Source organism: Oncorhynchus gorbuscha, linkage group LG09 (assembly GCF_021184085.1).
Source record: "Oncorhynchus gorbuscha isolate QuinsamMale2020 ecotype Even-year linkage group LG09, OgorEven_v1.0, whole genome shotgun sequence".
Taxonomy (NCBI): domain Eukaryota; kingdom Metazoa; phylum Chordata; class Actinopteri; order Salmoniformes; family Salmonidae; genus Oncorhynchus; species Oncorhynchus gorbuscha.
The window spans coordinates 43041042-43055338 of NC_060181.1; the positions used below are offsets into that span (position 1 = coordinate 43041042).

A 14297-nucleotide genomic window follows, 5' to 3' on the forward strand; every position below is an offset into this window, starting at 1 on the left:
TACACCTGTTGTATTCAGCACGTGACAAATAAAATTACATTCGATTTGAAATATTATACATCTAAGAAATTGTTTCAAAGGTACTGAAAAATCATCCCGTGGCTATTTCCAAATACCCCGTTATACAGTATATACGGTATACCGACCAAGGCTAGTTTCCACTGTCCTTCATCTCAGAAATGCCAGCCAGCAGGCACTAAAATAAATAGACTTGCCAAAGACCCATGTGAGAAAGGAGAAACATTGCCATGCAATGTTTCTCCCAAAGGAAGTCGAGGGGAAAAGGGACATAGAAGATGACCGCTGTTGGATCAGGATGAATGACCATCCATAGTCCAGTGTGTGTGTGTTTGTCCATCGGAGGTCCTGTGTGTGTGTGTGTGTGTGTGTGTGTGTGTGTGTGTGTGTGTGTGTGTGTGTGTGTGTGTGTGTGTGTGTGTGTGTGTGTGTGTGTGTGTGTGTGTGTGTGTGTGTGTGTGTGTGTGTGTGTGTGTGTGTGTGTGTGTGTGTGTGTGTGAGAGGTCCGGTAGCATTTCCAAAAATACCTGTAAGCGTGACCTCTGTGTGTTCCCACACACCCCGTTTCCAGCTCTAATGGCAGACCAGCTCTATTTCGGGCCACTGTCAGGTTTAATCTCTCTACCGTAGGTGTCCTGGGACAAACTGGGGTGGCGGACGACGGTGACAATGACATTCGGTCGGGAGCCGGAACAGATGCCCAAGTTTTCCCACCACACAGGATGTGGGACATACAGACATTAGACACAAACAAGCAGCCTAAAGGTCAGTGCGGAGCAAGCTGTGTCAGCCAAGTTATATTTGTCTACTTCCCAATATATATATATATATATATATATATATATATATATATATATATATATATATATATATAAATAATTTTAAGCCAACATGGTCTCATTCGAATGCGTCAAAATAGTGACATTTCACCAAATTGTGTTAGTGAAGGAGATATTTCTTATTTGTCACTATATAATGGCATATTTGTTAGGCTATACGTCTGTTCAAATAGTGCGATGATGGTGCTCCACAGTTGGTGAATACTAACTACCGTATCTTCAACGCGCTATACCCTTTACACATATGAGTTTCAGAAAAAGCTCTTCATCAAACTCCCTGACCTAACAAAATGGATGGCTAGTGGGAGGCGGAGGGGAGTAGAGTACTGAGCCATGAAATGCACGTATCCAGAATACCAAAATGATCACAGATGCCAAGGCCATACTACCCTCCTCAGCAATCTCAAATCTTCAGTCTGCAAGACAGCCCGTGGCCCCGGGCTATGAGTCCTGTGACCTAACTATGGAGCAGCTCAACATAATTAGGGTTCATTGTCAACAAACCGTAACAGTAGGTCCCTGGGTTCAAACTTTTGAATAATTCTTCATGTCCAGAGCGGTGGTGTTCCATGATTAATGTGCATCTCACAAATCTAGCCAAATAAGGAAACATTATGCTTAAACTGTATGCTGATACTGTTACTACAGTTTGCACCTATCCGACATTTTCAAACATATTGCCATCATTCCAAATAAGATGAAGGGTTTTCAGTTTAGCTTATAATAAAATCATTATTATACACAAACTGGCATTCATTTCTAATGGGGCAGAAACAGTGAATTTCACAAATCCCGAAACGGGCATTTGGCTCCAACAATAATATTGTGTGCATAGAACTGCATCCAAAAACAAGCTGAGTAGGGAGGGATGAAGAGAAGGAATGTCTATAATGTGAGGAGGGGAGGGTGGATGAGAGAGGAGTGAGATCAATCCAGAGAACAGCTGGGGTTGGTTGAGCAGGGTCATGTCCAGGAGACCATCTCACAACCAAGGTCATCCTTTGATCTCCACAGGCAGAGAAAAGGCCCCTAAACTTTTGGGCCGGCTGGAAGGATTCTAAACTCTGGGTTGTCTCTCTCTCTCTCTTTACGCTCCTTTTCTGTCCTCTGTCTCTCGCCCTCTATTTCTATCTTGATCTGTACACCCCTCTCTCTTTCCCTCTCTCACTCACTCTCTCTCTCTCTCTTTCTTTCTACCTCCCACTCCCTCATTTCCTCTTTGTCCATCGCTCTTTTCTCTCCCTCCTTCTCTCTCTCTCCACATTAGACTTGGATGAGTGGAGAACAAAGTCCATCATTACCACACACGCCTAAAACCCCTCAGAGCTAAAGCATCCCTCTCTCCTTTAACTAAATTTCGAGGACTATTATTATTGCCGTAGTGCAGTCGCTGAACACATTTCATAGCTTTGCGACAGTCCCAGAGAAAGAGAGAGCGAGCTAGAGAGAGAGATTCTTCCTCACCATCGGCTATGTGCGCGGTGCCGGGGATTGATATAGTTCAGTGGCCAAACAAACAAAGCGTGACAAATCCAGACGATTGTCTGTGGGTGAGATAAGAGTCTAATGAGAAAGTGCACGTCGGGGGGGAGAGATGTATCCTTCGTAGAGAATCTGTGATTTACTGGGGATTTGAATAACTTCCTGTGTCTCCCTGGTTTAATGGTGAGACATGCAGGCAAGCCAGAGGGTTTACCCTACGGGAACAGATTCCATTAAGATGCAATATCTTTCTCAAAAGTGTATTTCCACACTCTTAAAGGACCATGGAGGATAATTCTTATCCATTGCTATGCATATCAGAAATGATGATAGTGTTGCCGTGAAATAATGCAATCACGACTGAGAAACATAACAATATAGTATTGGTATATATTGGTTCAAAAACAAAGGATAATGATACAAAAATACACAATACACGATAAAATTGAGTTTCATTAAAAAACTAAGTGCAGATCAATGCCAGATCAACCTACATCCCACATACATCAAACACGTGCTTATGTACACCACTTAGATTGTCTGACACTGCTTTGCAATCCAGAAGCACAAACCTCCATCCTGCTCAGCTCTGTAACGTGTTAAGTACAATCTATCGGCGGAAGAGAAAATTGGACATCAGACAGGCCGCTTATTAGCCAGGGGAGTGTGGGAGGGATCTGAGAAATTAACATGGATTACTCAAGTATGACTGACAGTTTCAGAAGGGCTTTTATGACTTACCAAGTGATTTGGGACATCCCTGAATTCAGCGAATTGTGCGCTGTCTCTGCTATATCTTGGCATCAGAGCGCCTTGGCTGAGGCTGGTCGGACGGCTTGGGAGGGGCTTTGCCTGCAGCCCCGGCGGGCCAGGCCTCATTGTTCTGCTAAGAATGATGGGATTTGTAGTTCGGCCAACACCGGGCCAACATTCTGACTGTCTATTGGCACTGGTTGAGCTTTGGGAGAGGGAGGAGAGGGAGGCTTGCCAGGGACGGCCCCTGGTTCTCTGGCATCTGGTGGGTCTGTGGTGGGCGGGTGGGAATGGAGGCTTCACCAAACCAAAGGCCTGGGTGTCATCGGAATCCCTCACGAACAAGGGAAGTAAATCAGAGAAAATTGGGGAGTAGGAATGGATTTTCCAAATGCAACCACATTCATATGTGGAGATGTTTAACATGGGAAAGCACTGCTGTTGCATGGGAAAGCACTGCTGTTGCATGGGAAAGCACTGCAGTCGTCGGGAGGAACACGGCTTCAGTCGTCCGTTGTTTGGAATAAAAGATACATAGAGAGATACATCCAAGAAAGAGCCTGGGAGACACTGTGGTTTGCAGAGGAATAATGAAAACAGGCAGAGGGGATGGAAAAGGACTGTGAGAAAGAGGAGCAGGAAAGGGCAAGTACATTTTGCATGTTTCCGTTTGGGTTCTGTCTCCCAGGACCATCACCACTTCCTGATGTGATTTCCATAATTTATAGAGCTTCTATTAGGCAATTGGAGCTGACTTTCAACCGTGCGACCATGTTGGCTCTACGAAAAGACTAGAACAAAGAGAGATAAAAAAAAGTAGGAAGGGATAAAAGGAGATTTCTAATCAGTCTGGACCTGATCTTGGTTTGTCTGTATCCATGTGATTACTGAAGTTATCACCCAGCAATGTGAGTCTTAGCAAACCCTTATTCTTCTTGAATTCCCAAAATAAATCTAGAAACACCCTCACTGTGCTGATCAAGCAAAGCAAGCTGTCATTTGACTGTTCCCTACGACGCTCCAATTCCAAGAACAAAGAGCAACAATAGGTTGAAGTAGTATTGTATTTTTAATCTAGTCAGTTCATTCACGGGGTAATGCATCTTCATTTTGAAACGGGTGTCCGTGATACGCCGTTTGAATGCATTGCATGAGAACGAGAAGGACCTAATTGGCTAGGCTCACACCGCCAGGAGGATGAAATCATTGTGATCTGCTCTGCCTTTTGCTTTCCAAATGCTCTTGTTCACCCCCGTAAATCACAATGCATCTACAGTTGAAGTCGGAAGTTTACATACACCCGAGCCAAATACATTTAAACTCCACACCACTTTATTTTAAGAATGTGAAATGTCAGAATAATAGTAGATTGAATGATTTATTTCAGTTTTTAACTCATTCATCACATTCCAAGTAGGTCAGAAGTTTACATAAGTTTAGTATTTGGTAGCGTTGCCTTTAAATTGTTTAATGTGGGTCAAACGTTTCGGGTAGCCTTCCACAAAGCTTCCCACAATTAGTTGGGTGAAGCTCCTGACAGAGCTGGTGTAACTCAGTCAGGTTTGTAGGCTTCCTTGCTCGCACACGCTTTTTCCCTTCTGCCCACAAATGTTCTACAGGATTGTGGTCAGGGCTTTGTGATGGCCTCTCCAATACCTTGACTTTGTTGTTCTTAAGCCATTTTGCCACAGCTTTGGAAGTATGCTTGGGGTCATTGTTTAATTGGAAGACCCATTTGCGACCAAATTTTAACTTCCTGACTGATGTATTGATGTTGCTTCAATATGTTGCTTCCACATCATTTGTCTCCCTCATTATACCATCTATTTTGTGAAGGGCACCAGTCCCTCCTGCAGCAAAGCACCCCCACAACATGATGCTGCCACCCCCATGCGTCACAGTTGGGATGGTGTTCTTCGGCTTGCAAGCATCCCCTTTTTCCTCCAAACATAACAATGGCCATTATGGCCAAACAGTTCTATTTTTGTTTCGTCAGACCAGAGGACATTCCTCCAAAAAGTACAATCTTTGTCCCCATGTGCAGTTGAAAACCATAGTCTGGATTTATGGCGGTTTTAGAGCAGTGGCTTCTTCCTTGCTGAGTGGCCTTTCAGGTTATGTCAATATAGAACTCGTTTTACTGTGAATGTAGATACTTTCGTACCAGTTTCCTCCAGCCTCTTCACAATGTCCTTTGCTGCTGTTCTGGGATTGATTTGCACTTTTCGCACCAAAGTACGTTCATCTCTAGGAGACAGGACACATCTCCTTCCTGAGCGGTACGACGGCTGCGTGGTCCCATGGTATTTATACTTGCGTACTATTGTTTGTACAAATGAATGTGGTACCTTCAGGTGATTGGAAATTGCTCCCAAGGATGAGGTCTACAATTTGTTTTCTGAGGAATTGGCCGATTTCTTTTGATTTTCACATGATGTCAAGCAAAGAGGCACTTAGTTTGAATGTAGGCCTTAAAATACATCCACAGGTACACCTCCAATTGACTCAAATGATGTCAATTAGCCTATCAGAAGCTTCTAAAGCCAACTTAGTGTATGCAAACTTCTGACCCACTGGAATTGTGATACATTGAATTATAAGTGAAATAATCTGTCTGTAAACAATTGTTGTAAGAATTACTTGTGTCATGAACAAAGTAGATGTCCTAACTGTCTTGCCAAAACTATAGTTTGTTAACAAAAAATGTGTGGTTGAAAAACGAGTTTTAATGACTCCAACCTCAGTGTATGTAAACTTCCGACTTCAACTGTATATTGGATCTCACTCTCACTATGTTCTACAACTTTAGCGACAATTCCAAAAATGTACTTTTGTTTACACTAAACAGACACTGCAAAACAAGGGTGTTGTTTTCATAAACTCTCTCTCTCCTGCGTGTGTGTGTGTGTGTGTGTGTGTGCGTGCGTGCGTGCGTGCGTGCGTGTTTGAGTTGAGCTGAACAGGCGGGAGCGTTGACTGCCGCATTGCACAGAATACCTAAACAGCTGTGGTCCCTATTCGGAGCGATTGATCATGTCTCTGGATCAAACAAGGGGAGAGCTGACTGCTTCAATCCACATCTCATCTCACACACAGGCTTTAGCAACACATAGGAAAATAAATTCATCAGTACGCTAAAAGTTTAGTGTCACCTTATTGAATTGAAATTAAACGAGCTAACGTCACTTTGTTCGAAAATATTTCGTAACTAGTGTAGTTACTGTGTAGTTGGGTAACATTTGCTTTGTTTTTTCTATATGGTAACTGTACAACTTAATGTACAGTATATGACCTCCTTCTGCATTTCATATGTGCAATGTCATTCCCTGTGTTTGCACCACACATCTCCAGCTCTGTACTCGCCTCATCTTGGAATCACGGACTTCCTGCCCATATGGCAACCTGCTTATTTCCCTACGGCACCTTGACATTAACTGATGATCTGTCGCTGACTTCCGGATATTTACGTCCTCCTATGGGACACGGGGTGACAATTCTATATCCTCGCACAGCAACTGGACACACCTGAGTAGAAAAGCCATAACTTGTGGCGGAGCCCGTGCCCCATCTCTCTATCTGGCTAAATATGATGGAGTGGCCAAGCAGGCAATTCAGAGGCTTGTCAAAATGTCGGCCAGAGGGAACTCTAGCAAGCTGAGGACATTGAGAGAGGAATGTGTACATTGCATTTCTGGGTTGTGTTAAATGGTGATATGAAAGAAAAAGGAGGTCATTAGCATTATGCAGATGCTGACACTGCACCTTCGGGTCAGGATGAGGGGTTTCGTGTGTGTGTGTGCACGCGCATGGGTGGGCGAGGGCGTACGTGTGTGAGTGTCTGTCTTAGGTACAGTGTGAGAAGGCTAGTCACGTCCGTCTGACACACACACACACTAGGCTAGCATGCTGAGCATGTGTTGAGGGGCACCGGGGGGAGCCCCTGAGCTGTCAGAACAGGATAGATGCAGAGGCTGCCCTGAATAGCAACAGGCTCAGGGGAAATACTAGCAGCACCACGACACAACAGTTACAAAAAGTTACACTGTGGCCTTCACAACACGCTACGCTATCGCTAGGCTACGCTATCGCTAGGCTACGCTATCGCTAGGCTACGCTATCGCTAGGCTATGCTAGTGCTGTGGCTTTTATAAAACCGCTAGGCTGCGCTTCGCTGTGGCCGCACAGAACAGAACAGAACAGCACGCTACGCTACGCTAGTGCTGTGGCCTTCACAGCCCTGAGGAGGAGGATCCGCTTTGCCTCACAAAAGAGGCCAGGCGCTCTGAGCTCTGCTCTCTGGGGACCTGCAGCTAGAACATTTGAGTTTGATGTTTAGAAGCATGTTGTTGAGGGATCTCCGTTTGGCAGACAGTGTCAACGTGGGCAGGGTTTTGATAGAAAAAGACAGTACATTTCAATCTCTATACACAGAGAGGCACTGACTATAGTCAGTTATCCAACTGAATGTGTTCAACTGAAATGTGTCTTCAGCATTTAACCCAACCCCTCTGAATCAGGGAACAGTACTTTGCTCAGGGGCAGAATGATAATTACGTTTTATGACATACAAAGACAAGATTTTCAGCGATCAAGCTAGAAATCAGTCCTTTGGCACATTTCCTTAGAATCTATAAACCATAATAGCTTCCCCCCAAGCACCTGGGAGGGGACACTTAAAGGGGAAGGTCAGTGTGATATTATCACTTTAAAAAGGTTTCCCCATTACATCCCAGCCCAATATACGCCCATGCCTTTAACGGCTAGTGGGATAGCCTATGCAAGTGGGCTCAGTGGATTACGGGCAATTGAAAAAATGGGGACAGTACTGTAAGGGACTATATTCTAAGGGCAATCCATGTTGTGTCCCTGTGGAAACCCTCTTGCACTCAGCTCCCTTTTGAAATGAATAGGGGTCTTAGTGCACCACTGCACCTGGCCTGAAAACTGCTGAGGCAGCCCACTCTTGCATTCCTTCTCCTTTCTCGCTCACTCCCTCTCTCTGGGCCCCGTTGGCAGGTTGGCTGCAGGAAAGGCAGCTCTTAAGTGGATTTCGGAGCAGCAGAGAGGCCCGCAGTGTGAATATTAAGAGCGCTTCGGCTTCCCTAGAAGCTCCTGAGTCAAACAGTCAGCGATAGCCAGGCAGGCCCTTTTTTAAATTTTGTGAATGGGAGGAGAGTGCTCGTGAGAGAGCTAGCGACGACGCTCTGCGTCGGGTGTCAGGGGTGCAATTGTACACAATCTATCAAGGAGAGGAAAGTTGAAATTAACATAACTGAATTGGGAACGGAGGGTTTCGGAGGTAGGGAGAGTGGGTTTCTCCGTTCAAAATGGGTGGTTCGCAGGGGGAAGGATGTGAGAGGAATGTTTAAGCCGAGAGGGAAGTCTTCTTACCTGGAATGCCTGGTGGGGTTTTCAGGTATTTCCCATTGAAATGCTGTATCACCACTTCACATTTCTCCGTGGACTCCATCCTGTAGCAAAAAGAAAAGGACATGGCTAAATGAATACAACTGGGGGCATTACACATGATGAACACACAAAACCTGCTATAAATCATACAATTACAGTCCTTTCACATCTACATTTGACACTTTAGTCACTTAGCAGACTACTCTTATCCAGAAGTGTCGTGAGGGCATACATTGTTGTTGTTTCACACGTCGTAACACGTTAACCAGGCAGTATACAGTGCGTTCGGAAAGTATTCAGACCCCTTGCCTTATTCCACATTGTGTTACATTACAGCTTTATTCTAAAATGGATTAAATTGTTTTTTTTCTCCCCGTTATCAATCTACACACAAATACCCCATAATGACAAAGCAAAAACAGGTTTATAGAAATGTTTGCAAATGTACTCTAACTTAAAAACTTAAATATCACATTTTCATAAGTATTCAGACCCTTTACTCAGTACTTCATTGAACACCTTTGGCAGCGATTACAGCATTGAGTCTTTTCGGTTATGACGCAACAAGCTTGGCACACCTATATTTGGGCAGTGTCTCCCATTCTTCTCTGCAGATCCACTCATGCTCTGTCAGGTTGGATGGGGAGCGTTGCTGCACAGCTATTTTCAGGTCTCTCCAGAGATGTTCGATCGGGTTCAAGTCTGGGTTTTGGCTGGGCCACTCAAGATCCATTCAGAGACCAGAGAATCTTGTGTCCCATGGTCTGAGAGTCCTTTAGGTTCCATTTGGCAAAAGTATTTTACTGAGGAGTGGCTTCCGTCTGGCAACTCTACCATAAAGGCCTGATTGGTTGAAGCTGCAGAGAAGTTTGTTCTTCTGGAAGGTTCTCCTTTCTCCACAAAAGGAATTCTGGAGCTCTGTAAGAGTGACCACCGGGTTCTTGGTCACCTCCTTGACCGAGGTCCTTCTCCCCCTATTACTCAGTTTGGCTGGAAGGAAGAGTCTTGGTGGTTACAAACTTCTTCCATTTAAGAAGGATAGAGGACACGGTGTTCTTGGGGATCTTCAATGCTGTTGGTATCCTTCTCCAGATTTGTACCTCGACACAATCCTGTCTCGGAGCTCTACAGACAATTCCTTTGACCATATGTCTTGGTTTTTGCTCTGACATGCACTGTCAACGGTGTAACCTTTTCTAGACAAGTATGTGCCTTTACAAATCATGCCCAAACAAATTAATTTACCACAGGTGGACACCAAGTTATAGAAACATCTCAAGGATTATTAATGGAAACAGGATGCACCTGAGCTCAATTTCAAGTCTCATAGCAAAGGGTCTGAATACTTGTGTAAATAAGGCATCTGTTTTTAAAATGCTTAATACATTTGCAAAAAAAATCTATATTTTGTAAAGATTGTTATTTTATTTTATTTAATACATTTTAGAATAAGGCTGTAACATAAACTGTGGAAAAGGGGAAGGGGTCTGAATACTTTCCCAATGCACTGTATAGCCTACTCAAGTGCCGTAGCCGAATACAACTATTACAAATATTGAGTACCTAAAACATAACATATACTACATGTAATATGTTTAAGTATGCATGGAACATTTTCTATGTTGAACCAATTTCGATTCGAGGCCCTATGACGACACGTATTGTTTCCCTTGGCTCACGGCTGAGAGCTTACAGCATGTGGCTGAGTCATTTTATGACGAGGCTAATTGAGGAAGTCCATCCGTGATTTACAGTGATATCCAAATTCTCCTGGGCTAATTGAGGAAAGTGAGTGGAGTGAGTAGTAATGGGACATGAGAGACTGGAGAGAGAGCGGACTGTCCGTGTGTCATGGAACAGGAAGGGTGGCGTTACGAAGGGAGTGGAGTCACACAGTGCAACTGTGACTCATCTCATTTACAGAGAACAAAGTAAGATCGTATTAAACCCTCGCCTCCCTCCGCCCTGGCTCAGACCACTGATCAACTAAATATGTACGTACCAGGAAGGGGTCTATGATCCATCTCTCACTCTATATCACTTACTAGCTTCCCCTTCCCCGCTATCATCCGCCATTCTTTACTTTCTGTCTTGCTCTCGTACTTCTCTTTTTCTGTTCCATCCTTCCTTTCTCTCTCCCTTTTCTTTCACCCCCTTTTCCATACGCATCTACCTCTTTTTACCCTCCATATTTTTCACGTTTCATCCATTTCTTTGTTATCCATCTCTTTCCCCCCCTCTTACCTATTTCTTTACTTTCCATCTTTCTCACCCGTCTTCTTTCTCATCTGTCTTCACCCCTGTTACCCCCCCCCTCCCCCCACCGTTCTCTCTCTGGCAGTGGGTCCTGTAGTGTAAGTGGATCAGGTCCCTCTGTCTCATTGTGGCAGTATGAGTCAACGGAGCCCTTTTCAGAGTGACTGGCCTTGAACGGCCTGCCATGCACCCATTCACCTACCGCTTCTTCCAGTGATCCAAATGGAGCGCACACGTCCCAGACACGCACACTAACACAATTACACACTCTCAGTTTCGGACCCTCCCTCCTTGTATTCACAATGATAGAGAGGCCCCAGATGAGAGGAAAGAACCTGCATAGAGTAGAGGTAACCTCTCTCTTTAACGCAATACTAAGTCAACCCATCGCCCTACCATAGGCACTGTGTGGACTTGAATTGATTTTATACTGTATGCAATATGGTAACGAACTTCTGTCACAAGTGAAACTAGTGGTTGATTTGTAATTGGGAAAATGTATCCCTCTTGTGAGCAATTGGATCAGACCCAGACCCATAAAGAACTACTCTTTATGACCTACTCTGTTTCTCTCCATCCTCTTTCTCGACCTCCCTCCGTTCGCTTTCTCCCTCCCTCTATTAAAACCTGTTCTCTCTCTCTTTTCTACCTTTTTCTCATTCTTTCTTTCACCCCCCCCCCTTATCTCTTTCAGGTCTGATGAGCTCCCGACAAACCACCCATCCTCTTCCTGGCTGCTCTGCGTGAAGCAGGGAGCAATGCATGATGGTTAAAGACATCAGGTGGTCTTGTCCACAGTGATTAGCGGCGAAGCCCCCAGTAATGGGCTCTGATAACAGTAATGGTGGAGTGCAGAAACACTTAGCAAGGCTTACTCTCGCTAATGCCCCTCTGTCCCTCAACATCTGTGGACTAGAGGCTGGGGCCTTCTATCTCAACACCCAATGAGTCTCAAATGGATGGGGCCGTATGGGACTATTTAGTGCACTGCTTCAGACTAGAGCCCAGGGAAGCTATCAACTATATAGGAGGTAGGGTACCATTTCGGACACAAACTCGCCTTTCTCTTTCGGTTTTTGTTTCTCCCCCATTTGAACAGGTGGCCTGTGACAGCCGTGTGTGTACGCTCGTGCGTGTATATGTCCGCGTTAGTCTGTCGGAGTCTGCCTGCCTGTCCTTCTGTAACCCGCTGTAATAGAGTGGGGAATAGGAGGGGACTGCAGCACGGGCTGAATAAGAGAAATCCCTGCAAGATGGTGTCATTGTTCTCATCAACACCTTCCTCTGGGTAAACAAGCCGGGAGTGTTGTTGTGTTGGGGGGAGGACGTAAACGACTTTGAAGGGATAGCAGGGTCAACTCTCAAGTTTTACAGGGGGAAAGTATAGCCTCAAACAGCCGGATGATGTGCAAACAAAAGTACGTGCAGCGTGTGTATGCGTGTGTCTTTTTCTCTCTCCCACACGCATCCAAACCCACAGGCCGCAGGCAGGCACTACCCTTCAGGCTTCAAAACACTTGTCAACGGAGTGCGTGTGCTCCAAGCAGGTATACCTGGCGAAGCCGACCCCTCTGCTGACCCCGTTGGCGTCCCGCAGTATCCGCGTGGAGATGACGTGACCGAAGGGCTTCAGCATGTTCTCCAGCTCCTGCTCATCCATGGACACCGGCAGGTTGGAGATGTACAGGTTGGTGGGGTCCTGCTCCTGTTGCTGTGGAGGGAGAGCGCGATTCAGATTCTGAAAAACGGTATTGTCTCAACAGTTAATACGGCGTAAGAATGATACAGCAACAAAGATACACAAAGATACACAAGGAGAGAGAGCGAGAGCGAGAGAGTTAGAAAGAATGCGTCAGTTACGCTTCAAATATGTACAACCAGTGCCTTGCGAGCTGTAATGAAACAACTTTCATCACAGGCAACTCTGTGTGAACTCAGATACAGCTTGGTCTCCGCGATGATGACAAACACATTCACACACAGTCAGAGCACGCTTTGCTATGCTCGTCTATGCGAGCAGTGTGCGTGGTCACGCATACTGTATCTGTGCAATGGAATCTGTGTACGTGGGTAATACTGTATGTGTGTGCCAGCATATGTACCAGTTATCTATGCATGCCAGTGTGTGTGTGTGTGTGTGTGTGTGTGTGTGTGTGTGTGTGTGTGTGTGTGTGTGTGTGTGTGTGTGTGTGTGTGTGTGTGTGTGTGTGTGTGTGTGTGTGTGTGTGTGTGTGTGTGTGTGTGTGTGTGTGTGTGTGTGTGTGTGTGTGTGTGTGTGTGTGTGTGTGACTATGCCAGGGAATGTAGGATAAGATTAACTTTAATATCCCAGAGGTGGAAAATGTATTTAGACACTATACATGACACATTTAACATAATAATTACAGTGCCTTCAGAAAGTATTCACTCACCTTTTTCCACATTATTCAATTGAGATTTTGTGTCACTGATCTACACACAATATTCCATAATGTCAAAGTGGAATTTTTATTTTTAAAGAAATTAATGAAAAATGTAAAGCTGAAATGTCTTGCATCAATCAAATATTCAACCTCTTTGTTATGGCAAGCCTAAATAAGTTCAGGAGTAAAAATTTGCTTAACAAATCGCATAATAAGTTGCATGGACTCATTCAGTGTTCAATAATAATGGTTTAACATGACTTTTGAATGACTACCCCATCTCTTTACCCGAACTCATCACTCAGTACCACTTCATATTTTCAAGCATTGTGGTGGCTGCATCATGTTATGGGTAAGCTTGTCATCGACATGGACTGGGGAGATATTTTGGATACAAATACACGGAATACAGAATAAGCACAGGCATAATCCTATAGGAACACCTGGTTCTGGTCTGGTTTTCCATCAGACACTGGTAGACGGATTAACCTTTCAGCAGGACAATAACCTAAAACACAAGGCCAATTCTACACGGGAGTTCCTGACCAAGACAACAGTAAATGTTCCTGAGTGGCATTGTTACAGCTTTAACTTAACCTTTTACTGCAGTGGACTAAATCAGGGTCACACAGAGTGATTCTTGATAGTCTTAAACAAATCTACGTTGAAAAAAAGTATACACCTCACACTCATGGTTATGTGCTTAAAAAAAAGAAGACACCATGTCAAATATAGAGTTGAAATGTATTCAATTTTGAGTTTGCATCCCAATATTAAACTTGATATACAGTTGAAGTCAGAAGTTTACATACACCACACATTTTTTGCTAACAAACTATAGGTTTGGCAAGTTGGTTAGGACATCTACTTTGTGCATGACACAAGTCATTTTTCCAACAATTGTTTACAGACAGATAATTTCACTGAAACACAATTCCAGTGGGTCAGAAGTTTACATACGCTAAGTTGACTGTGCTTTTAAACAGCTTGGACAATTCTAGAAAATTATGTCATGGCTTTAGAAGCTTCTGATAGGCTAGTTGACATCATTTGAGTCAATTGGAGATGTACCTGTGAATGTATTTCAAGGCCTACCTTCAAACTAAGTGCCTCTTTGCTTGGCAACATGGGAAAATCA

The 14297-nt window shown here is 44.4% G+C and overlaps 1 protein-coding gene across 4 annotated transcripts in view; it reads right to left on the reverse strand.

Moving 5' to 3' along the window:
- The window catches only part of LOC124043663 (RNA-binding motif, single-stranded-interacting protein 3-like), a 335167-nt gene that overhangs the window by 67552 nt on the left and 253318 nt on the right, over window positions 1-14297 (reverse strand). For all 4 annotated transcript variants that reach the window (XM_046362469.1, XM_046362468.1, XM_046362470.1 and 1 more), the window contains 2 exons: window positions 12311-12468; window positions 8484-8563 (listed from right to left, as the gene is read on the reverse strand). In XM_046362469.1, the coding sequence (XP_046218425.1) occupies window positions 8484-8563; window positions 12311-12468 (238 nt within the window). The remainder of the gene's footprint in view (window positions 1-8483; window positions 8564-12310; window positions 12469-14297) is intronic.